Source organism: Cupressus sempervirens, chromosome 3 (genome assembly GCF_028749045.1).
Source record: "Cupressus sempervirens isolate cs-2001-9-10 chromosome 3, ASM2874904v1, whole genome shotgun sequence".
Lineage (NCBI taxonomy): Eukaryota > Viridiplantae > Streptophyta > Pinopsida > Cupressales > Cupressaceae > Cupressus > Cupressus sempervirens.
The window spans coordinates 353,491,253-353,518,713 of NC_143120.1; the positions used below are offsets into that span (position 1 = coordinate 353,491,253).

The 27,461-nt window shown below is 40.7% G+C and overlaps 1 protein-coding gene across 1 annotated transcript in view; it reads left to right on the plus strand.

Moving 5' to 3' along the window:
- The first annotated feature begins 202 nt into the window (after positions 1–202).
- Positions 203–27,461, plus strand: part of LOC149566440 (Haloacid dehalogenase-like hydrolase (HAD) superfamily protein) — a 42,385-nt gene continuing 15,126 nt past the window's right edge. Inside the window, exon 1 of the mRNA XM_089819796.1 lies at positions 203–392. Coding sequence (XP_089675922.1) covers positions 241–392 — 152 coding nt within the window. The 5' untranslated portion in view covers positions 203–240. The remainder of the gene's footprint in view (positions 393–27,461) is intronic.

Below are 27,461 nucleotides of genomic sequence, written 5' to 3' on the forward strand. Positions count from 1 at the left end.
TTTTATCTGAATTTAATAATTATAATTATTTTATTTTTAATCATTTTTAATTTCTTACACTATTTTAGCCAATTAAACGTGTTTTTAGTTGGAGTCTATTAAAACATTTTGCCTACCTTTGCCTTTATTACAAAATTTTAATCACCTCGACAGGTTATTTTCTTCAATAACGAATAAAGAGCAATTTTACCCTGGACAAAACATTCCAAGAAGATCCTAAAAACTCTCGAAGAGTTTATCATGTACAAGTTGAACAATTCAGGTGGATTGGAGAGGATGGGGAGGGGGGAGGAAGTTGTGAAAACAGAAGCCCTGCAAATTCTAAGCCTCTGTCAAATTCTCCCTCGCTTGGTGATCTTCGACCTTGATTATACCCTTTGGCCTTTTTACTGGTAAGAAACCTCATTAATTCTCTGCAATTTGTTATTCAAATCGTAGGTTTCGCGATTAGTTAATTGTCAAAATACTTCGAAACCCAATCCGGAATGACAAATTTATACGAGACGAGATATGGGTTATTATGTTTTTTCGTTCGAACCACTCTTTACAGCTATCGGGTATGTCTAAACTGTTTAGATGATTGTGCGCACCCACATATAAAGTCAAATTTCCCAAAGTTTGATTGAATATTCACTTTTTGGTTAAGACTGCAGATTAGGGGTGGTCAGTTGCGAATGAAAATATGCATAGTAAATTCCTCAAACTATAGCTTTTTGTCGCAAAATGGTTTTGGATGGGTTTATCTACCGCGTCAACTATCTGGTTTCCATGAGTTGCTTAGTTGTTCAATGGTGAATTCCATTTCTGAAGAAGCTTTTAGGAAAGTAGAACAGAAGAAACAAAGAGGAGAAAGAAAGAGCTTAGTTGTTCAATGGTGAATTCCATTTCTGAAGAAGCTTTTTGAAAAGTAGAACAGAAGAAACAAAGAGGAGAAAGAAAGAACTTCGAGCTTGTTATTTTTGAATAATAGATTACAATATCTTGACCCATCAACATTCCTAAATGATAGCTAATTAGATTGACAACAAATTATTTCATGATTGACAACACACATAAACTTGACAGTTAACTGAAACTTATAGACACCTAACTCAAACTCATCTACAATTAGATATTGATTTGAATTAAAACTCTTTGACTCACACCTGAACTGAACTTATGTTGACAGCAACTCAAACAAGGTTTGCCTCATGTGCAACAACTATTTGTTAACATTTACTCCAACATAAGCTAGTCTAATGAACAACTTTTTCAGCGTCTGACAAATTTATCAGTTTTTCTGTGCCTATGTTTTGATTCCCTCTTGAATTAAGCTTTAACACCTCTGTGAACTGCGTTGTGATATGATTATCTGGATGGTTAAAAGAAGTGAGTTTGTTGTATTGAGGCTTTGTTAAAGCGAGTTTCCTTGTCTTTTTCGTTTGAGTGTTACCTTTTACAGATTTTTTTCAAGGTGTCATTGGGTGGTTTCATTTACAGTTCAACTCTATGTTTGCATGCATAATTTACTTTTTGGGCCTAGAGTAAATATTATGTGCCAATCATTTGCTGTATCAAAGAGCTTTACTGGAAAGCATTCTAAATTCTAATGGTGCATTGCCACCGGTATTCTCTTTACCAAGTTGATATCACCGAAATGATTTATTTAGTTATCACTGTATGTTTCTCTGATTTCTCAGGATCTATTTAGATAGTTCTCCATTTTTTATAATATTTGGGAGCACCTTTGGAATTTCTCTGATTTCAAGTGATCTAGGAACTCTTGTGGTGTTGACATTATTTAATTTTAGCTACAGGTTTTGACATTATACATTCTATGTTGAAAATGGAATCCTATGGCGGTAAAATTAAAACAACGTAAGTTTACTTTTTACCTATACATCTGAAGCTCTTTAACTATCGAATTTGTTATGCCAAATAGTCGAACATGATGCTGCCTGGATAATTTACCACAACATTGTATACAATTGCCCTTAATTTTTGTTACCTATAGTGAATGATACCCCATAACTCAAAGATAAGTGGGCATACATTCCCTGGGAATTTCGTTCGTCTTCCTCTCTCTCTCTGATTCCTTTTCTTATAGTGCATACATACATCCTTGCTTCTAAGTTATAACCCTTTGTTCAGTCCTGGTGTCCTCTATTGAATTTATGAAAACAGAAATCATCAGTAGCCTATAGCTTAAAGCTTTGTGTATGTATAGCAAAATCTTTGTTGACATGCAATGTAAAGTACCATAAAGTTTCATCTGCTTTCATGGATGCTAATTCTAAGATGATTAAATATAGAAGTTTAAATCAGTTGATTCTGTTGCCTTTTAGAATAATTTGCACAGTTTTATCTCTGAAAAGATTGATAAGGTTTCGTGGATTTTTTTTGCAACTGGGTATAATCCCAGAATCATCAGGATTGCGTCTTTGCTTTTGGTGGTTAGCATATATTGCTTGTAGGAGAATTCATCCACAACCAAGTTTTGAACTCAAGCGTTCTGATAAGAACTTGTTAGTGTTTAAATCTGAGCCTTACTGTCTCAGATTCTTGTTGTCACTTAGGTTTGCACCCTCGTCCAAGGTCTATGCGCGAGGACAACCTAGTGAAACATGGAAACAACCTCCAAGCTGTGGGACTTGAACTGCGAGGTTGAGTCTCCGGAGAAGGCCGGCTTCCTCTTACTGTCCGGGCGCACCTATCTATTCTCAGAAGGAAAAGGGAGAAAGAGGGCACTAAAGCAAATCTACCTAGTCTAATCTAAGGCGGTGATGCACCAAAACAAAGTGTTCAGACTCATTTCTGCCCATATATGCACTACGGAACTAGGGTAACATCCAAAGTCATACATTCATTCAGACTTATATCGACCAACAGCCACATACAGATCAGGAGACCAACTGAATAACACCAGGAACAGAAGATTTCACTTGTATATTATTCAATAGGCCAAAGATAGATACAGTATGCAGACCACTGATCTCAACAATACATCAATGAGAGGCAAAACGATACACATACACGTTGATGGCTGAAAGAGATGATACAGGATGTTTTATCTAGCTCAGAGACAAAGGGATTTTTTATTGCAAGTCTGCAAGTAGCAACAGAGAAAATTAGGAAGAGTCGACCCTAAGAACAGATCACCAAATTGCCTTTATAGATTAGGCATAACTGAAGATTTTTGCATTACATTCACTTCTCACCTACTGGCATTAACTTTCCATCCTGAGAATCCAATCAAAGATCTGATTGAACATGGCCTGCATACCAAGAAATCTGATATCCCTCTGAGAAAGAGCCTGGAGAAGACAGGAACGACGCCACAACATTCCCTGACATGGTAGATGGATCGACCGGATGGATGGAGTGTCTTCCTGCGCTTGGCATTCATTCCGAGTTGGTAGCAATTAATCCCACTATCAGATTGTGGCAAAACCCGAATTTCTCATCATTCATGATTTGTGCACCCATTAGAATCGATCAGTCAAACAGGCTCGACGAGCCAACTGGGCCATGCAGGCCAGCCACCCTGGCAGTCTCTTATGTGCGACTGGGCGCTTACCACCCTTTCCGTGCGACTGGGCTCTATGTCGCTATCGGAAAAGTCTTCGAAGATCTCGATAGCGCCATAGCGCCTAAGGGTTTCAACCTGACTGCGCCACCTTTCATCATCTTGCCGTAACCTTACGTTAACCGCCACGTCGACTGTGACGATTGCAATGACCGCCAACCGCCAACCGCCAACCGTCTTACTGCGCTTCCAAATCCGGGCCCACGAGGACACGCGGTGCACTGGCGCTAACTCGCTATCATAAAACTCGCGCGGCTTCTCCATGGCGAGATAGCGCCCGCTGCTGATCTTTGTAGATCTGACGGTCACAAAACTTGACCTCCCGCGACCCTCCTCTATTGATTCGCCGGGCCCGCTGATACGCTGTGCACTAACTCATACACATGGCACCTCCCTATTTGGTTCGACGAAACACTAGCTGGCAACCCAAGACCTGATCCGCAGAGCGACCACGTGTCAGCTAGGCGCCATGTCGCTATGTGGAAATCGAGGCCAAATTCCCATAGCGCCATAGCGCCCACTGACAGCGTGCCCTGAGGTTTACATGTGTCCCCATCCGATTCGCCACGTCGACTGCGCTTGCACGGTACCCGCTGGGACCCATCCGTCTGATCATTCCTTGCCACGGTGAACTTTCCGTTTGGGCGCTATGTCGCCATCAGAAAACGCATGGGTTTTCCGTTGGCGCCATGGCGCCTCGCCGTTTTTTGAAACCTCCGGGCCGTGAAACTCCTGACCTGCTGTACTCTGCGATCTGTGACCGGACCCATCCCACTCGGCGCCACCTCTGTAACTGCACCGCACTCTGGATGACACCTGGCAATCCTTGGTGAGACTTGGTCCTGTCGATCCACGTGGCGGATGGTCGCTATGTCGCCATGATAAAATCCGTGCATCTCCGCCATAGCGAGATGGCGCCATCCGTTGATGCGACCCAATCTGACGATCGTGAGGACTTGTCGTACCTCGTGCTTCCGCCCTCCATGTCGATACCCCTGGCATCGCCTTGAGACACGGCCCCACCTGACACATGTCACCAAGGCGCGATGTCGCTGTCATAACCCTCGCGCAACTCCTCCATAGCGCGATGGCGCTTACTGTTGATCCGAGCTGATCCGACGGTGGTGATCGTAAGCCCTGATTGTGTTAGCCGTGCCGACAGAAACTCCGACCTGGCACACGTGGTTCCTTCTGATTTGTTGCCGCAACACTTGATTCTGCCGGTTGTTGAAACTCGCCGCCGTGAATATTTTCGCCGGGCACTATGTCGCTATGGAGATTTTCCGGCCGATATGCGATAGTGACATAGCGCCAAGGGCGTCAAAGAACCTTTTCCGACCCGCGGAACGCCGGACCCACCCCTGCAACTTGTCGTCAGGGCATCATCGTGCTATAATTTATATCGTGCATTTCCTTTATAGCGCGATGGCGCCAACCGTCGGTACCGCTTAGATCTGACGGCCAGAAACTTGAGGTCGTAATACTAATCCGAGACTAACCGTTGCACGAGCCACGCTTTCAAAATTTAAATCCTTGGCGGTAAAACTAGAGGTAACACTTCTGGCGACTCGCAGGGGGCATGAGCCTACTCAATGCATGACCAGTGCCTGAGAATGATCCATTGGGCCATGGAGTCGGAAAAGAGGGCCTGGAAGGTACGGAATCGAGAGCTGCAAGAAACCCTAACCCTTTATGAGAAAATCAAAACATTAAAAAACCCTTGAAACTCTGGCTCTGTCTCTGCGACTTGGAAACAAAAACAGGACCTTCTCAGCAACCTGAGACTTGTCAAAACTTCGAGAACTGGCGACTCAAGAAGTGAGCCATGTGCATGCGCACTTATTGTAAAACAGGAACAACAGGAAGCAACTAAACTAACTATGTACATGGATTCACAACCTTTTCAGAAACAGGGCTTCAGATGGATCCCATTGACTGGAATGGGCAGAATTTCACCATTTGGCCTGCTTAGCTGGAACGCATTGGCCTGTTTGCAACTGGAGATCAGATAAGGGCCACTCCATAGTGGATCAAATTTGGAGTGCCTTCCTGGTTTTGCTCTGTCTGAGTCCCACTTGAGAACTAAATCTCCCTCTCTGAAGATTCTGGCCCTTGCCTTCTTATCAAAACTCTTCTTCATCTGCTGCTGGTGTATCTCCAGGGTTTGCATAGCTTTGTTTCTCTTTTCTTCTAGTTCAATCAATTCTGCCATTCTCACTGACATGGAACTATTTTCAACCAATTCCAGCTGATGAGCCAACTCCAAGGATGGAAATTCCAACGAGATTGGAAGTCTAGCCTCCCTACCATATACCAGCACAAAAGGTGAATTCCCAATAGATCTCTTGGGTGTTATCCTATCAGCCCACAGAGCAGTCCTTAATTTTTTATGCTAGACCCTCTGATTGTCTTCTATCATTCTCCTTATGATTCTGATCAGATTTTTGTTGGAAGATTCAGCTAAACCATTACCCTGGGGGTAGTAATTTGATGATGTGCTCAGATAGATATTGTGACTCATTGCCCGTGCACAAATCTGGGTTCCAACAAAAGATTTGGCATTATCTGAGATGATAGTAGAAGGAACACCAAACCTAGATACAATTCCATCAAGGAATTCAACAACCGATGGCTCTGTAGCATCCTTCAAGGCAACTGCCTCTGTCCACCTAGTGAAATAATCGGTAGCAGCCAAGATCCATTTATGACCTGCACTAGATGGAGGATTAATGGGGCCTATAAAATCCAACCCCCACTGGGTGAAGGGCTGATCCACCTGAATAGGATGAAGAGGAAGAGCTGCAAATCTCTGTTTGCCTGAGAAAAAAGCACATTTCTCACATTTTCTCACATACCTATAACAATCATGGAACAGAGATGGCCAATAATATCCGGCCCTCATGATCTTCATGGTGGTTGTTCTTGCAGAGAAGTGGCCACCATCAGGGCCATCATGAAGTTCTTTAATCATCCTCTCAACCTGATCCTCTTCAATACATCTCAACAGGGTCCCATTAAAATCCCTCCTGAATAGGATATCATCAATCACAACATAGGGAATGGACTGCAGTCTATATTGTCTTCTTCTAGCTCTGTCCAATCCCTGAGGGTATCCATTCCCTGATAAAAAGTTCCTCATGTCATCCATCCAGCTCCTTGGGGCATTAACATTTCTTTCCTCCTGCTGCTTTGCAATTACCATAGCAGTCCCTTCATCTGAATCTTGACCTGATAACATTTCTTTGCATAATCCTCTCCCTCTTAACAATTTGGTAATCTGAATATCAACATCATATTCCATTACCCTAGTGATCCATCCAGCTCTCTTTTCACTGATGTCCTTGCTTAACAGGAAGTCTTTTGCACTCGCATGGGGCACCAACAAATGGATCCTATTGTGGGATAAGAGGTGTCTAAATTTCTTCAAGGCTCTAATGACTGCAAGGGCTTGCTTCTCAACAAAGCTATACTTATCTTCATATTCCTTGAGTCCTTCACTAAAGAAGGCTATGGGCTGTTCCTCATTCTTGTCATTTGGCTGAGTCAAGGCAGCAGAAACACTTGACTCACCACCTAAAGTGTAGAGGATGAAATCTTTCTCAAAATTTGGGTTCATGAGAGTGGGGGCTGAGGCTATGGCTGCCTTGATTTCTTCAAAACTCTCCTTCCCCTCCTTGGTCCATGAGAAGACCATATCTTTCTTAAGCATGGCTGTGAGGGGTTTCACCATGATGGCAAGATTAGGAATAAACCTTCTTACAAAATTTATCCTACCAAGGAAACTTTGCAGCCCCTTCTTGTGTTTAGGGAGAGGAAGGGCAAGTATTGCTTTTGTTCTTTCTAGATCAATGGTCAACCCATCCTTAGATACAATGTGTCCCAGTAATTTTCCTTGGCTTGTAGCAAAGACACACTTGGCTGGGTTCAGGGAAACCCCAAACTCTCTACATCTTAGAAATACCTGTTTCAAATGCTCAAGATGATCTTCTACATTCTTGGAATATACAGTTATATCATCAAGGTATACTAAGACAAACTTGTCAATTAATCTTTTGAAAGCCACCTCCATTGCCTTTTGGAATGTGGCACTTGCATTTGTTAGTCCAAATGGCATCTTGCAATAAGCATAGGTGCCCCATTTAGTAGTAAATGCTGTCTTATATCTGTCAGATTCTTTAACCAACACTTGGTTATAACCAGAAAATCCATCAAGAAAAGAGAACCTCCTTGACCCACTGACCGTGGACAGAATTTGCTCCATAGAAGGGAGAGGATGGTGATCCTTAAGGGAAGCCTGATTAAGATCCCTAAAGTCCACACACAATCTGATTTCTCCATTCTTCTTCCTTATAGGGACAAGGTTAGCTACCCATGATGAGTGTTTGATAGGAAAAATTATGTTAGCCTCAATCAACTTGGATAGTTCCTTCCTCATTAAGGGTTCAGTCTTGGGATTCACTGGCCTCTGTTTTTGCCTTACTGGTTTGACCCTATCAACTAAATCTATGGTATGCTGAAACAAACTAGGGTCAAACCCCCTTAAGTCATCATATGTCCAAGCAAACACATCATTAAATTCTTGACATAGATGAATGAAATTTTCTTGCTCCACTTCAAAACATACCTTCCCCATGTTAAGAGATTTTCCATCAGCAATAGTAACTGGGGCATGATCATCCTTTTCTGCAGCTAGATTTATTCCTTTGCCTCTTGTCTGATCATCAGGATTAAAGACACTCTCCAAGGTAATGAGACCCTTGGGCAACTTGTTGGAACTGAGGTGAATGATCTGATCACTATACTGATCTTGTAGTCTTGACTGATTTCTTTCTGAAAATTCTGCTTCATTCTGCAAGAAACTCACAATCTGCTCATCAGACTCAAACACTTGCCAATGAGTATTATTATCAGGAACAGCAGGCCTTACTACCACCCTTATTTGTTGCTTCTTCTCTTCCTCAAGATTCCCTGGCACATTATAAGATGCGCCCACTGCTGCAAGTCTATCAGCATATTTGTTTTCTTTCCTAGGAATGCTCTGGATATTAAATGCTTGGAAGCCCTCAAGCAAATCCCAGACTCTGTGTTTGTAAGACTTGAGCAGGCCATTTTTAGTGATATTCTGATTTCTCACTTGGTTCACTACCAACTCACTGTCTCCATATACTTTCAAGGCTTGAATTCCCCTCTTTTGGGCAAGTAGGAGACCTTGGATCAAAGATTCATATTCGGCCACATTATTGGTACAACTGAATTGGAGCCTAAAAGAGAAGTAGTATCTTATTTGTGCAGGAGAGATCAACATAACACCAGCCCTTGATCCATTTCTATTCCTTGAGCCATCAAAGTACATACTCCATATTCCACTTATGTCATCATTAGCTCCAACAAGATCAGGAACTTGAGCCTCCTTCTCTATTATGCAATATGTACTAAGGCCTGTCTCAAGAGTTTCCGACATAGGCTCAAACTGACATGTATTTGCCCACTCATCTAGGAAGAAATCAGGAATCTCTGCTATGGAGGTGGCAGGCTCATTTACTATGTCATTTTCATCCATCTCTAGAATAGGGCAATTCATATTAATGAAGTTGGGGGTGTAGGGTTCAGTGTGATGAAGGGCTTGAGGTTCTGCTCTAATTGAAGCATTGGCCCCATATTTGGTCTTAAATGACATATAAGACCAATCAGCAGATATGAATCCACCTATTTGGGCAGTGAAGTCTCTTGAAAGACAGATGACAAAATAGGGCTTGACTTCAGCAACAGATATGTCTTGAATCACAGTACAACCAGGGCATGCATGTAGGGCCATTTCCACATTCCTAAGGATGCCTACGGTTTTGACAGTACTCCCATCTAGTTGTAACACATCTCTAATAATGGGCTCATAATTCATTCCTAAAGCATCGGCAACACACTTAGGCATTACTGAGCTACTAGCCCCCGAATCTATCATGCAATTATGGACTAACTTACCCCCTATAATCAGAGAAACATAGAATGGAGGAGGTCTAACCTTTTTATTTGTCTCCACATCACCTGCTGGTTGTACTAAACTAGTGTCACTCTCCATGGTAGATGACTGATCTTTGGGTTCAATCTTTTCCAATTCTTGCTGCAGCATCCTTTTCTGCATTGGTATGGTGGCAACGACATCCCACATGCAAATGCTTACATTGGTTTTCTTCATTTGCTCTACCACACTCAAGGGTGCATTAGGAATTTTGGCGGAAATTTGGGAGTTGTACTCATGAGAGGCTGAGATGGAGCAACATAGGGATCACTTACATCCTCCTTTCTTGGACCTTGCCTTTGCTGTTGTGAAGTGTTTGTCTGCTCACTTGCTGTTTGTATATGAGGTGTAACACTTGAAGTTGAGGCCTGCTTAGGAGAAAGGGGGGCAGTATGTTCCATAGCTCTCTTCTTGCTTCTTGTGTTATGAGCAACAGAATCCTGGTTTACATTACAATGCTCCTCCATCTGGTGATTCATAAAAGAGCAATCACCCTGCCTCTGAACATATGAGGCCTCCTTGGGATGATCTTCCTTGTATGATTGCTTTACTGCGGACTCCTGGACAGTTAGGGCCAAATAAGATTCTGCCTTTTGACATAGGCAGTAGGCATAAGAATAGTTACATGAAGGACAAAAGTCTTGATCTTGGGCTAAGTTATTTTGAGGAACTAAAGCTCTATTCTGATTTGAGCTTGAAGCAGCAGCATGACTATTTTGCCTATTCTGATCAAAAGAGCTATTCCAATGATTAGGAGGCCTACCACCACTTGGAGCCTGATGTTGTAATTGGGGGGGCTTGCCACTTTGGGCTTGCTGCCTTTCTAAGGCCACCACCTTGTTACTCATTTTTTGTATTAGAGAAAAACTATCCTCTAATCTCTTCCCTTGGTCCTTCAACTCCTTCCCCTGCTCTTGCAATTTTTTATCCAGAGTCCTCTCTCTTTTATCTGTATTCAGCACTAGACCTTGGAGCATTTCCTTGAGTTCATCTATTCCGTTTGAGGATGTGGAAGCTTGGGGAACTGGAGTAAGGGCTTGTGACGTAGAAATTGTAGGAAGGGGGGCTATTGCTGGTTGGTGGTTGGGAACATCAGGGAAGAAAGGCATAGGAGGCCTTGGAGCCAACTTTCGTCGTTGTATTAGGATGTTCTCAGCTTTTATAGCTGTCTCATAAGCATTCGGTAATGTATCTCCTCCCATAGTTTGGATTGTAGTGGCAATGTCACTATTGAAAGCTCTAAGGTAATGCAAGAAGGCATTACCAGGGGTAGGTTTCACTATAGTAGGTATTCTATCCTATGTCTTTTGAAATCTGTAATTAAAATCAGTCATACATTCATGGGGGGCTCTTTTTATTGTAGTCAGCTGCTCTAGTAGTGACAAATGGTCACTCTTATCCTCAAAATGTTTGCATAATCCTGCTCCTAGTCCATCCCAATCAGTTATAGAACCATGAGCTAAGCCTCTATACCACTGTAATGCTTTTCCTTTTAAGGATGAGGCTAGAAGTCTGACGGCAACATCATCTTCTGTAATACCATGGATATTGCAGACATTCGCTACCTCTTGGATATGCTCTAAAGGGGAAATAGAAGTTTCACCAGTAAAATCAGGTATACTTTTTAGTGCAGATACTGGTATATCATGTCTTTGGGCTAACAACAGAGGACTTCCACCATTAACGGTGGCAAAAGCATGAACTCTTGGCTGTGCCATATAAACAAGTGTTCTATTGATGAGTGTTGATGGCAATCTAGGCTGAGTTCGAACAGTAGGGGGAGTAGAGATAGATCTTACAGGTATATCAACTGTTATTCTACCCCTAACTGGTGATAATGAAGTTCTAGTCCTTCTTCTCCTAGGATTTGAAAGAGAAAGCTCTTGATATTGAAATTTACCTCTAGAAGACGCCCTTGTTTCAGTCCTGGGCATGAATCACTGCAAACTTGGTCTGGAACCAGACTTTTTTGATGTTCAGAGTCGCCAAGTACTTGAAGAATCAGCCTCTTGAAGGCTTGAAAACTGAAGCCAGCACTACTTCTTCAGCATTTATCTCTAGAATTCTTTCTTCTTGACACCAGTAGACCTGAAATCTTCTGATATGAGTCCCACTGGGCGTGCCAAAAACTGTTGTCACTTAGGTTTGCACCCTTGTCCAAGGCCTATGCGCGAGGACAACCTAGTGAAACATGGAAACAACCTCCAAGTTGTGGGACTTGAACTGCGAGGTTGAGTCTCCGGAGAAGGTTGGCTTCCTCTTACTGTCCGGGCGCACCTATCTATTCTCAGAAGGAAAAGGGAGAAAGAGGGCACTAAAGCAAATCTACCTAGTCTAATCTAAGGCGGTGATGCACCAAAATAGAGTGTTCAGACTCATTTCTGCCCATATATGCACTACGGAACTAGGGTAACATCCAAAGTCATACATTCATTCAAACTTATATCGACCAACAGCCACATACAGATCAGGAGACCAACTGAATAACACCAGGAACAAAAGATTTCACTTGTATATTATTCAATAGGCCAAAGATAGATACAGTATGCAGACCACTGATCTCAACAATACATCAATGAGAGGCAAAACGATACACATACACGTTGATGGCTGAAAGAGATGATACAGGATGTTTTATCTAGCTCAGAGACAAAGGGATTTTTTACTGCAAGTCTGCAAGCAGCAACAGAGAAAATCAGGAAGAGTCGACCCTAAGAACAGATCACCAAATTGCCTTTATAGATTAGGCATAACTGAAGATTTCTGCATTACATTCACTTCTCACCTACTGGCATTAACTTTCCATCCTGAGAATCCAATCAAAGATCTGATTGAACATGGCCTGCATACCAAGAAATCTGATATCCCTCTGAGAAAGAGCCTGGAGAAGACAGGAACAACGCCACAACATTCCCTGACATGGTAAATGGATCGACCGGATGGATGGAGTGTCTTCCTGTGCTTGGCATTCATTCCGAGTTGGTAGCAATTAATCCCACTATCAGATTGTGGCAAAACCCGAATTTCTCATCATTCATGATTTGTGCACCCATCAGAATCGATCAGTCAAACAGGCTCGACAAGCCAACTGGGCCATGCAGGCCAGCCACCCTGGCAGTCTCTTACGTTTGACTGGGCGCTTACCACCCTTTCCGTGCGACTGGGCGCTATGTCGCTATCGGAAAAGTCTTCGAAGATCTCGATAGCGCCATAGCGCCTAAGGGTTTCAACCTGACTGCACCACCTTTCATCATCTTGCCGTAACCTTACGTTAACCGCCACGTCGACTGCGACGATTGCAATGACCGCCAACCGCCAACCGTCTTACTTACTGCGCTTCCAAATCTGGGCCCACGAGGACACGCGGCGCACGGGCGCTAACTCGCTATCATAAAACTCGCGTGGCTTCTCCATGGCGAGATAGCGCCCGCTGCTGATCTCCGTAGATCTGACGGTCACAAAACTTGACCTCCCGCGACCCTCCTCTATTGATTCGCTGGGCCCGCTGATACACTGTGCACTGACTCATACACATGGCACCTCCCTATTTGGTTCGACGAAACACTAGCTGGCAACCCAAGACTTGATCCACAGAGTGACCACGTGTCAGCTAGGCGCCATGTCGCTATGTGAAAATCGAGGCCAAATTCCCATAGCGCCATAGCGCCCACTGACAGCGTGCCCTGAGGTTTACATGTGTCCCCATCTGATTCGCCACGTCGACTGCGCTTGCACGGTACCCGCTGGGACCCATCCGTCTGATCATTCCTTGCCACGGTGAACTTTCCGTTTGGGCGCTATGTCGCCATCGGAAAACGCATGGGTTTTCCGTTGGCGCCATGGCGCCTCGCCGTTTTTTGAAACCTCCGGGCCGTGAAACTCCTGACCTGCCGTACTCTGCGATCTGTGATCGGACCCATCCCACTTGGCGCCACCTCTGTAACTGCACCGCACTCTGGATGACACCTGGCAATCCTTGGTGAGACTTGGTCCTGTTGATCCACATGGTGGATGGTCGCTATGTCGCCATGATAAAATCCGCACATCTCCGCCATAGCGAGATGGCGCCATCCGTTGATGCGACCCAATCCGACGATCGTGAGGACTCGTCGTACCTCGTGCTTCCGCCCTCCATGTCGATACACCTGGCATCGCCTTGAGACACGGCCCCACCTGACACGTGTCACTAGGGCGTGATGTCGCTGTCATAACCCTCGCGCAACTTCTCCATAGCGCGATGGCGCTTACCGTTGATCCGAGCTGATCCGACGGTGGTGATCGTAAGCCCCGACTGTGTTAGCCGTGCCGACAGAAACTCCGACCTGGCACACGTGGTTCCTTCTGATTTGTCGCCGCAACACCTGATTCTGCCGGTCGTTGAAACTCGCCGCCGTGAATATTTCCGCTGGGCGCTATTTTGCTATGGAGATTTTTCGGCCGATATGTGATAGCGACATAGCGCCAAGGGCGTCAAAGAACCTTTTCCAACCCGCAGAACGCCGGACCCACCCCTGCAACGTGTCGTCAGGTCGTCATCGCGCTATAATAAATATCGTGCATTTCCTTTATAGCGCGATGGCGCCAACCGTCGGTACCGCTTAGATCTGACGGCCAGAAACTTGCAGGTCGTAATACTAATCCGAGACTAACCGTTGCACGAGCCACGCTTTCAAAATTTAAATCCTTGGCGGTAAAACCAGAGGTAACGATTCTCACGAAAAAGAAAGTTTGATAGGTTGTCGATTTACCTTGAGGATATATATGATTGTCTTGCAATTCAGTATTAGACAAAATTCAATTAGAGTAATTTATATAGGGTCTTCCCCGGTTGCTCTTGAGGTATTGGTTTGGGACCAGGACTGACAGAATAACCACAGATAGCCTGTGATGCCCATGGCAAACCTGATCAAATCCAGGTGGACCCACAGGCCGTCCAAAAGAAAAGCAAAAAAATACTTATTTTAAAATATTTTGATGATACAAATGTACCAAAATACACTTTGTTCCCCCTTGCATGGTAAAATTTTGAAAATAGTGCGTGCCTGGGAGATTAGCATGGTTCCAAAGGCCATGAGTTGGGCTTAGTGGTGTGTCTGTGCTCCTTGATACTGCCTTGTATTATGATCGCTTCCCAACCCTGCAAGGGGTGCTGACCCTTGACTTCGTTGAGGGCGTTGCCCTAAGAGTGCCATAAAGGGCACTGCCCCTAGAGCCTGCGTGGGGTGTTTTGTGCTCATACCATACAAGAGGTTGTACCCCTTGAACCCACTGGGGGTTCCTCTCCATTGAGACCCCTGCTAGTTGCGCAGCTTCACATATGCTAGGGCTGTAGCTCTATTGTCCCTGACAACTTAGGAAAAGTGTAGTGACATTTTGTTCCCATATCACCATTCTCCCTATACCCCAGAAGATTTGGGGGCACATTTCCCACAAGTAGGTGCACATCCTTGGGTAACACTGGTGTTTATGCACAATCTTAAAAGACTGTTGGAGAAACCTTGTAAAAACCAAACCAGCCTTTGTCAAGGCTAATTAGATCTACAAGTTCCCTTTTAGTTTTCTGTAGTAATCTGGCAACTTTGTTTCCGTCAGGCTGGTTGTCCATCACTACTCTATGATGGCACCACTCCCGGGGAATGTTTGCTAGCCTGTTTCTCAGCTCAATGTGTCTTCAGGCACTATTTCTTGTATACCGGTGTCGGTCATCTCTGTTTCTTCCATTTGTAATAATGTTTATATATATATCTACACACACACATATCTATCTATCTATCCATCTATCTATACACACACACACACACACACATATACAAACATACACACATACACATGTATTATGTATATATGTGTTGTATGGGTGACCTCCACTGTGATTCCGTTTCTAATGGTACTTGGATACATCCTTTCTTGTTCAATCTTAGTGGCTTTGAGGTAACATATGAAAACAGGTATCATCTTCCCCATGTAAAACTCCAATCGTCACAATCCCTCGAGTCATGCAGTAGACATTGCTTTTGTTCATGCTGAATTGACTTCTTGTTGCTTCCTATAACATATTATTCCACATCTAATGCATGTTTCCTCAACTCTGATAAGATGTCTGATGAACATTGATTCCACTGTCTTTGAGAAGATTGCTTTCACGATCTGGGCACTGTTGACTTCGATGCACTTGCATGAGAATCTGAGTTAGATAGGCCTGTAAACTTGCCAGATGTGTCGGATTTCTTAAGGCTTTTCTTCTGAAACTTTCATTTGCATGAATTTTTTGACAACCTCTAGGTATCTAACTATTGTACTTCTGGATTCTCATTGGGGTTTTCGACCTATAGTTTAATGAACCTGCAATGCATTGCCTTGGGTTTGGTGTACACATTTGCCATCAATTTCACAAATTTCTATAGGTAGCATTTTTATCCTTTGGATTTCTTGAATCTTTTGCAATTTTATGCAAGTCTCCAGTGTAATTATTTGGTTTTTCTATGTCACTCAACTATTCTGAGTTGTCACTGAACTGAACAATTGCAGGATTGGGAGTGCAGATATGGCCCTGCTTCCCTCAGTACCTTTTAGATATGCATCTGCAAGGTACTGTAGGTGTCAGGGCCATGCACTGGCAGGATTCCATGAGATTTGTTTCCAAAAGAAGTCCAAAATGAAGAAAAAAAATCGGAACCAGCAGTACATACCCTGTTGATACAGGTTATGTACCCATTGGATACCCAGGGCTGACAGAGTCATGCCTTGGCTCAATCCCGTGGAATTAATTTCCTAAAAATGGCCAAAACAAAGAAAACAATGTAAAGTACAAGTCTGCTTGCTGGAGCAGTATCATTATCCTCTGCTGCAATGCAGTGAAGCGTTTGTTGGCAGCATTTGTTTTCCTTGACGACAGGAAAGGCTTTGGTACCTCAACTATCAAAATGTTGTTTACATCTGTCGTTCGAGAGATGTCACACATGCCTGAGCCATTGCATGAACCCATATGTCACCTGTTTGAGAAGCCCAAATCTGCACCAATTGAAACCATTGGCTGGGAGTGGAAATAAGTAGTCATGTCCCTGAAAGGTCTATGCCCAGATAAATCAAGCCCCTGGACGATTCAATTAAATTTATGTTGAGAAATATTTTTTAATGGACACTCTTGAAAAAATTATTGTATTTGAAGGAGATAGTCTTTCTACATAGTACAAACTGATGACTTTTTCCATGTATTAATATTATATCAATATATTAAAATATTATTATATATGTAGTATTAATTTAATTTGTATAATATACGACACACACACACATATACATCTTACATATACATAATACATATCTATGTTCATACACACACATATATACATATTATATGCATATATATGTACATATGTCATATATACATATTATTAGGTATAAATGTACACAGACTCACATATGTATTGTATGTATGTATTTGTGTGTGCACATGTACATGTACCCATATGTGGGGCTTTTTTGGACATGCTGGCATACATGGACCCCAAATGTGTACCCATGTGCGCCATGCCCAAGCCAAACCTAGCATTTTTGTAACTCAATCTCATCTCATCTTTGACGGTGGTACTCACATGCATATGCCAATTCTTGACATCTTCAATACTTTTTCTCAATTGGTTTGTTTATTTTGCTAGTTCTGCAGCATATCTGAGTCTAATTCACTTCACAAAACATCTATGTTGCATGGGTACACCTACCCACGTACCCAAGTTCCGGGTACATGTAACCAATTACTGGGTACTCAGTGGAGAGCATCATAGCTGTAAGGACCTTGATTAAGATGTCTGATTTTTGTTTTTGTTTTGTGCTTTTTATCGGCTTATTGTCAAGCTAAATTTAATGCGTAATCGGTTTGAAACTTTGATACAATACCAATTAACAGTAAACTTTATCACTGTTCAAGTCAGAAGATTGTCATTGCAATATGTCATTATTATATGATTTATGATCTTCTTGTTCATGTTTAAAGTTTGCCTTTTCTTTTATGCATCTAAACATTTAGCATATATTACTTAGTTACTGGTTTGAGTTCGATTCAAAGTTTGAGTTTGAAGAACCGGTTGGCCAGTACGACAAAACTTTGGAAAGGGGTTTGGGTTCGTTTGCACAAAAACATGTAAAAATAATAAAAATTGTATATATATATATATATATATATATATATATTAATGAAGCCTAGAAGCATAAGTTAAAATTAGAGTGTCACATAGTATCATTAAATCATATGATTTAAACAATAAAAACACCATAAACTTTAAACTTGTAAATTTGTAATCATTGCATCATGAATCATGATCATACCATCATATATTTCAAGTTCAACGTCAAAGATTCAAAACATTAAAATTAAATCATGATTCATAATAGCAAGTTCAAATTATTATAAAATATGCAACATAAGTCTTTAGGAAGCCAACATATGAGATTTAGAAGGCAACATAAGCCTTTCACTTACACTTTTTAGGTGTAAGGAAGTCAAAATATTATAAAATATGCAAAAAAAGCACTTTTCCACTGACTGCAGGGCCCAGTTCGACCAAGTTCAAATGTGTTATAATATGGGCAAGAGCGATTCGTCTGTTTTCGATCAACAGACGGACCAGTTCGAACTTGGGGTCTGAATTTCGAACTCTGACCAGACCACTGGTCGAACTGTACCCAAACCAGGTACTAGTTTGAACCCAGGCTTGGTCCAGAGGGTGTATAGTCGAACTGGGGTAGATCTTAACATATTTTAACTGCAAAAATTTCATACTGTTATGGGGCTGAGTATAGTAGTGATAGAAAAAACCCATTAAACCAAGCTCCCAAAAGTCTATGAAACATAAAACCCGTCGTTTGAGGTCATAACCAAAAACCAAAAAGCTTAGCCAAAATTGTAAACCCTTAGAGTAGAGCACCTCTAGCCAGAGATGCAAACAACTTTCCTCAAATCTTTAATGGTTCGAGCATAGACAATGTCATCAAGGAGGTCTTCAGCTTCAAAGTATTGTTCTGACCAATTCGCATTAGAGGGGGCCAAAATCTTAAAAAAGTTGACAAGGAAACGAATGTTTCTCTCTGTGACCACCCGCTGAGCCCAAAAGCTTTCAAGATCCTCTGATGAGAGGATTGGTTAGGTTGGGATCAGATGATTCCTAATCATGAGAAACTCATAGTTGCCCGACTTAGAAATCGTCAAATCATTCCTGATATTAATTAAAACCCTGTCCATGTCCTCAAGAATTTCTTCAATAAAAATTTCCTTGTAGAGTCCAAGAATAGTATCCCTGTTATTAAACATATGCATCTCTATAGCATTAAACATTGCAGGGATGTCGAGATTAGCGCGGAATAGACCCCTGCAATTGACAAAATGGTTCCCAATGCTCTTTAAGGCCGCCTGCCATATGACTCTATTTTTCACAGTCATTATTTGGTGAATTCTATCTATAGTCACCTCAGTGTCAAAGGCCATCTGCATATTCTGACTTCCTATCTTAATTGGAGTCTCCATGCTTAGGGATAAAGAACTAAAGAGAGATAACCAAAAAGCTCCACGAGGAGCTATAAATACCAGAAATTGCAGCTCTCATCGTGATTATTTTCCAAGTTGGGGGGATTTTTAAGGCATGCAAGCCAACTACCTTAATATAACTAATCTGACATAATAAAGAAGGTAATAAAGGTAAAGTAAGTTGAGGCCAATGATTGAAAAGATTGATAGAATCAAGGTAGTAATTACCAGAGATGGGCATTACACGAAAGAGTGTATAAATTGTAATGCCCCAATTTAAATTTAAATACTAATACGGCAGCCATAACTTCAACAAGTAGCTTTGGGATCCCGACTTTAATCATAAAAAGGGGATAAGTATCCCCCCCGCCCAATTTCAATATTTGGGTTTATTTAAGGGAGGGATAACAGATAAATCATCAACCCCTAAGTTTGCCAACTCATCCACTTTTTAATTAGTAAAGTAAGTTGAGGCCAATGATTGAAAAGATTGATAGAGTCAAGGTAGCAATTACCAGAGATGGGCATTACACGAAAGAGTGTATAAATCGTAATGTCCTTTATTTATATTAATACTAATACGGCAGCTGTAACTTCAACAAGTAGCTTTGGGATCCAGTTCGGCAAAATTTTGGAAAGGGGTTTGGGTTCGCTTGTACAAAAAACATGTAAAAATAATAAAAATTATATATATATATATATATTTATGAAGCCTAGAAGCATAAGTTAAAATTAGAGAGTCACATAGTATCGTTAAATCATATGATTTAAACAATAAAAACACCATAAACTCTAAACTTGTAAATTTGTAATCATAGCATCATGAATCGTGATCATACCATCATATATTTCAAGTTCAACGTCAAAGATTCAAACCATTAAAATTAAATCATGATTCATAATAGCAAGTTCAAATTATTATAAAATATGCAACATAAGCCTTTAGGAAGCCAACAAATGAGAGTTAGAAGGCAACATAAGCCTTTCACTTACACTTTTTAGGTGTAAGGAAGTCAAAATATTATAAAATATGCAAAAAAAGCACTTTTCCACTGACCGCAGGGCCCAGTTCGACCAAGTTCAAATGTGGTATAATATGGGCAAGAGCGATTTGTCTGTTTTTGATCAACAGACGGACCAGTTCAAACTTGGGGTCTGAATTTCGAACTCTGACCAGACCACTGGTCGAACTGTACCCAAACCAGGTACTAGTTTGAACCTAGGCTTGGTCCAGAGGGTGTATAGTCAAACTGGGGTAGATCTTAACATATTTTAACTGCAAAAGTTCATACTGTTACGGGGCTGAGTATAGTAGTGATAGAAAAAACCCATTAAACCAAGCTCCCAAAAGTCTATGAAACATAAACCCCGTCACTTGAGGTCATAACCAAAAACCAAAAAGCTTAGCCAAAATTGTAAACCCTTACAGTAGAGCACCTCTAGCCAGAGATGCAAACAACTTCCCTCAAATCTGTAATGGTTTGAGCATAGACAATGTCATCATGGAGGCTTTCAGCTTCAAAGTATTGTTCTGACCAATTCGCATTAGAGGGGGCCAAAATATAAAAAAAGTTCACAAGGAAACGAATGTTTCTCTCTGTGACCACCCACTGAGCCCAAAAGTTCTCAAAATCCTCTGATGAGAGGATTGGTTAGGTTGGGATCAGATGATTCCTAATCATGAGAAACTCATAGTTGCCCGACTTAGAAATCGTCAAATCATTCCTGATATTAATTAAAACCCTGTCCATGTCCTCAAGAATTTCTTCAATAAAAATTTCCTTGTAGAATCCAAGAATAGTATCCCTGTTATTAAACATATGCATCTCTATAGCATTAAACATTGCAGGGATGTTGAGATTAGCGCGGAATAGATCCCCGCAATTGACAAAATGGTCCCCAACGCTCTTTAAGACCGCCTGCCATATGACTCTATTTTTCACAGTCATTATTTGGTGAATTCTATCTGTAGTCACCTCAGTGTCAAAGGCCATCTGCATATTCTGGCTTCCTATCTTAATTGAAGTCTCCATGCATAGGGATAAAGAACTAAAGAGAGATAACGAAAAAGCTCCACAAGGAGCTATAAATACCAGAAATTGCAGTTCTCATCATAATTATTTTCGAAGTTGGGCAGATTTTTAAGGCATGCAAGCCAACTACCTTAATATAACTAATCTGACATAATAAAGAAGGTAATAAAGGTAAAGTAAGTTGAGGCCAATGATTGAAAAGATTGATAGAGTCAAGGTAGTAATTGCCAGAGATGGGCATTACACGAAAGAGTGTATAAATTGTAATACCCCATTTTGAATTTAAATACTAATACGGCAGCCGTAACTTCAACAAGTAGCTTTGGGATCCCAACTTTAATCATAAAAAGGTGATAAGTATCCACCCCACCCAATTTCAATATTTGGGTTTATTTAAGGGAGGGATAACAGATAAATCATCAACCCCTAAGTTTGTCAACTCATCCACTTTTTAATTAGGAAACTAAGTTGAGGCCAATGATTGAAAAGATTGATAGAGTCAAGGTAGTAATTACTAGAGATGGGCATTACATGAAAGAGTGTATAAATCGTAATGCCCCTTATTTAAATTAATACTAATACGGCAGCCATAACTTCAACAAGTAGCTTTGGGATCCCGACTTTAATCATAAAAAGGGGATAAGCATCTCCCCCCACCCGCCTCCCCCCCGCCCAATTTCAATATTTGGGTTTATTTAAGTGAGGGATAATGGATATATCATCAACCCTTAAGTTTGCCAACTCATCCACTTTTTAATTTCCCTCTCGAAAAATATGATTAATAGTAGTATTTTTAAAAGACTTAAAAATATGAATAGCTCTAGCTAACTTAGCTTCCAACTTCCAATTAGGCACAATACCTTTTCTTAATGCATTAACTATAATCGCTAAGTCCCCCTCAACATGCAAATGGTCTATGCTTAGGTGAGAGCAAAGAATCATACCTTCTAATAGGGGGTGTAAGTTCAGCCTCATTATTTGTCGAAATATCTTACTGCCATTACTATCATGAACACAACTGCCAATCTCAGTCATACCAGGTTTTCCCCGAGAGGCCCAATCAAAATTAAGCTTGAACCAACCTCCTTTGGGACATTTCCAACTACATTCAGATCTTGCTTTCCTACGTTCCCCACCTTGTCCATAAAAGGTTGGAATTTTCAAACCTGGCCATCTATTCGTCCTCTTCCCATCCCAAGGGATAATTGTTTTGCTTGTAATATGAGGAATTTGACTATTGAGGGTTGCGATGATGATAGATTCTACTTTAATAGTTAGATTCTCCTAGCCCAAATTGGATCCTTTGAAAATTCTCCTATTCCTTTCCTTCCATAATTCCCAAATGGGGATTGAAGGAGCAACAATCCATAGGCTATTGAAAATACAATTCGAAAACATAATAGGCAATGCTTGAAACATACTCAATATGGTCCTAGAGAATGCCATTTTAAAACCAAGCTTATTAATATGCCAATACCAATAGTGATTAGAGTATTCTCAATGTAGAAGAAGATGGTCAATATCCTCCTTTGCATTTTTATATAAGGGACACCTACTGGGTCCTTCATATCCCATCCTCCTAAATTTATCAAAGGTCAGGATACAATACCAAAGGACCAACAATGCAAAGTCCCATATACACTGTTGGGCCCAACATAATTGCAAGGGGATATTTGTTCTAGGTTTAATCATTTTATTGCAAATATAGCTGTAACCATTCTTGGTATTATATTCACCAAAGTTTGAACCTTCCCATACTAAAAATCTTTCCTAAGGTTGAAGGAGATAATCCTGCTTCCTAGGATCCCCCTTTAGGGCCATTTTTTTAGAATTTGGGATATTATGGTGAGATAAAGATTTCCACTTCCAACCTTGAGATAGATCCTTAGAAAGTAATTCAATGTAATCTAAAATATACATAGCCCACTTCTTTTCCAAGAGTGGATAGGATACTGCAAAATTGGCTAAGTTGCAAATAGTCTTATAGCCTCCCTGGGAATCCACCCAAAAGAGGGCAGATTGCCCATACCCCAGGTTTCGAGTTAGTTTATCTTGTATGACGTCTCTGCAATCTAAGATAAAATTCCAAACTCTAGATCCTCTTGGGGGATTTTGAGTTGTAAAAGCACTCTCTAGGTCCTAGTTATTTAAGTACTCTGTAGTAAGAATATTAGCCCATTTAAAATGAGGGTTCCTAAACATACACCAAATTAACTTAGCTCTTAGAGCCCTTCCTTGCTCTTTTAATATTTTAAATCCCACATCCACCTTCTTTGGGCCTGCAAACCTTATCCTAGGCAAGAAGAGAATACGTTCTCTTTTCTGCAGATCCTTGCCAAAGGAAGGTCCTTATGAGTTTGTTCAAGCACTCCGGCTTCTGAATTGGGACATAAATACACGAAAGCTGAGAGATTGGCAATGCAGAGAGGATGACTTTAAGCATTGTGATTCGACCCACCAAGGATAGCCCTTTTCCTTTACAAGATTTTGTCCTTTTGATTTGTCAAACAGTTCGTTCCAAAGATTTGATGAGTGCACACCAAGGTCAATAGGTAACCCTAGGTATGTGCAGGGAAGATTACTGCTTTTAAAATTCAGGATTCTGCAGATTTCATCTTCTATGTTCTTATCTATGTTAAAGAAAAACAATTGAGATTTTTCCTTTTAGATTTCTTGACCAGAGGCATTAGAGTAACAATCTAGAACCCCTTTGAATGTCTTGGCTTATTTAGTGTCACCGTGACCATACAATCGAGTATCATCAGCAAACTGTTGGTGAGTAGTTAGATCCATGTCACTAGTTATCTGGAGCCCTTTTAATGAGCCCAAGTTTCTTTGATTAGTGAAAGGTCTCCCTAAAGCCTCTGCCATAAGAATAAATAGATAGGGTGACATAGGGTTACCTTGATAGAATCCTCTAGAAATGTGGGAAAATCCCTCGGGTGAGCCATTAATTAATATTGAGGTCATAGGGGTTGAGATTCCTTCAAAGATAAGGCTGATCCAAGTTTTTGAGAAGCCAAAGCTTTCTAAGATTTTACAAAGGAAGTGCCAATCAAACTTGTCATAGGCCTTACTGATATCAAGCTTAATCATCATTCTCGAATCCCCACTTTTCTGCAGAGTGAACAACTTCTTCTACAATAATTATGCCATCATATATTGATCTTCCCGACTCAAAACTTTGTTGTTCGCTAATGACTGAAGGAAGAAGCTTCTGAATCGTATTGGCAATTGTTGTAGTTAATAAGTTTTAGAGAGTATTATATAGAGCAATGGGTCAAAAATCAGAGAAGCTTCTGACTTTTTCTTTTTTAGGAATAAGAGCGATAAAGGTATTATTAACTTCCTTTAACAACCAACCTGAGTTTCTAACATGTTCAAGGGCATCAACAATATTATCACCCATAAAATACCACTTTTTTTAAACGAAATGAGCTGGAAATCCATCAAGCCTTGGAGCTTTGTCAGGGTTCATCTGATGCAGAGCTAGTTCAATCTCATCACTGATCAATTTAGTAATATTAGCCAAAATTTTGGCTTGATCTGTGATCCTTGATCCTTCCCAGTTGTTCAAAATGTCACTAAAGACATTAATTGCTTTTAAAGAAATGGCAACAGGTTCTTCAAGTAAGATACTAGTCTTGCTTCTTATCTTAGTAATACGATTAACCGATATTCTCTGTTTGGTACTGTCAAGGAAGAATTTTGTATTCTTGTCTCCTTTTGCCAACCAAGTTTCATGGGATTTTTGTCTCCGGAATGCCTCTTCTTTAGCCAGAATGTTTTCATATTTGGTTAACACATTCTTTTCTTTTAAGGTATAATACCTTGTTTAAAGATTTCTAAGTTGTCTCTTCTAGTTGGCGTCTAACTCTGATTTTAATTCAAAGATATTCCCAAAGTGATCTTTGTTCCATTTGAATAGATTAATGTTAATGATTTTTAGTTTTTGAACTCCTTAATAAAGTTTGGAGTCCGAGACCTCAGCCTCCACCATTTGTCAATCTTAGCAACGATTGTCTCATCCTTAAGTCAAATTTGTTCAAACTTAAAAGGGCAACATTTAGGACCTATGTCATTGAGAAGTTGAAGCTTAACTGGGTAATGATTTGAACCAGATAAATGTAAAGTCTCGGTTTCCAAGGTTGCATTAAGATCAGTGAAACTTCCATAAAGGAAGAATCTATCAAGTTTTTCTACAATGAAACTAAAGCCTTTCCTTCTATTGGTCCAAGTATATGACTTACCTTTGGTTTCAATTTCTAACAAAGAGGACTTAGAAACCTAGTTATTGAAGTCAATGGTTGCTTTAGAATTTTTTTTGCTTCCCCCCCATTTTTCAAAATTCCTTGAAATGGCATTGAAATCACCACCTATAAGGCTGAGCATGCTAGAGGATAGAAGATACATGTCTATTTCCTTCAAGTACTTTGTTTGTCATTATTCTATGCAGGGCCATAAACATTAATTAAAAGGAACGATATATTAAGTTTAAAATCAGTGACAAAGCAACTTACCCATATTTAATCCTTTGAGGCTGAATGGATAGAAGTCAAGGGTCCCGAATTATATCTAGGCCACCAAAAGCCCCATGAGTAGGGCTTCCAGAAATTTCTTTAGACCCTAATTTCTTGTTAAATAGAGCCAATTCATTTACATCCAACTTAGTTTCTTGAATTAGGAGTAAGTCAGATTTAGTCTTACTAATATAATGCTTAGTAAGCGTTGTTCGTTAGGGGCATTAAACATTCCAAGTTAAAATTCTCATTGCTCCATAAGAAGGAACTTCCCCTTCCCTACATAAAAGATGTTAGTCAACTTAGTTTGACCCTTAGCCACAACATTATGGCTTCTTAATTCATGCAAAGATTTCCGTCCTCTTTTCTTATAATTTTGGCAAAATCTGGAGAGTCTATATCTCCTTCAACTTTATCAATGCCTTTTAAGTTCTCATGATTGGCCAAGTGAATGAGCTCTAGCATCAAATCTTCCAGAGTAATTTTTACCCCCTAGATTAATAAGTTTCTCTAACAAGTTTTTGGATATTAACTTCCTCCACTTCCACCAATACCTCAGAGAAAGTTTCTATAGGGTTGTTATTAAGCATAGTTACACTGGCCTGGGGGACAAGTTTCTGGGACGGGGGGACAAAGGAGCCTCAATTTGGGGATGACAGGGGGGGTGGCGGTGTGGGATAGGGTTTATATTGTATATACTATACACATGATACTTAAAATGCTAATTATGAAAAGATGTGTAACAATATAAGGCACGAATATAAAGTATAAGTTCATCAAGACTGCTATTACTAGTTTAGTTTTACATTGCATTGAACATTGAACAATGAACAATGAAAGAGATCTAAGTTCTAACTTCTAACTTCTATCGAATAACTTAAATTAAAATAATCAAAGATTGAAGATTCAAATGGCATCAAAGTATGATTATCATTAGCTCATCAATCATTTAGTGGCATCATAAACTTAATTACATCAAATAGCAACAACCGTGATATGATCACAATGTTCAATGTTTCAAACTTTAAATGACAAATGTGATAATATCCAAGTCTCAAGTATAGACTACAAAATCAAAAGACAAAGTGTCTAGTACTAAAGGCCCAAGGGCCGCCAAAATGTAGTAGAGGCTGCTTAGAGGTCTCTAATCATCCATGTCAGCTTGAGGCTTAGGCTCAACAAACTCATCCTCCGAACTCTCGACCTCTTCAAGGGTAAGAGCTGCAAGAGGAATACCAACCAACCTTGCATTAGAAATATCTGCATCCTCATTAATCTGTGAGGTTTCCTTTGGTTTTACATCCTATTGTGCTGCAGGGCTCTCCTTGTACACACGTGTCTTGCGATCTTTGATACGCAAGGCACAACGTACAACCACTAGCTTCTTTTCTTTCTCAGAGGTAAGTTTGTTCCTCTTAAGAGAGTGGATGAAGCTATAAGTAGACCAGTTTCTCTCAGAAGTTGAAGAACTAGATACCTAAGATAACATCATAATAATCAAATGACTATTATGAGAATCAGAAAATTGAAATTGAAATTCATGACTAAAAGACTAAACCAAAAGTGAGATTGAAATTTGAAAGTGAAAAGTAAAGGTTCTAAAGTTGGAGAACATGAAACTTGAGATAGGAGACGGATGGCTAGTGTGGTAGTTGTTGATTTGAGTCCATGGCAATTCCACCACAAATTAGGATCCTCTTGTGCCATTGTTTTTATGTCAGCCTTTGCTCTAGCTAGATAGCCCTTAAGAGTAGCAAATTTGGTCCACTTAGTGCGAACCTTCCCTACTGTCTCAATGTCATACATC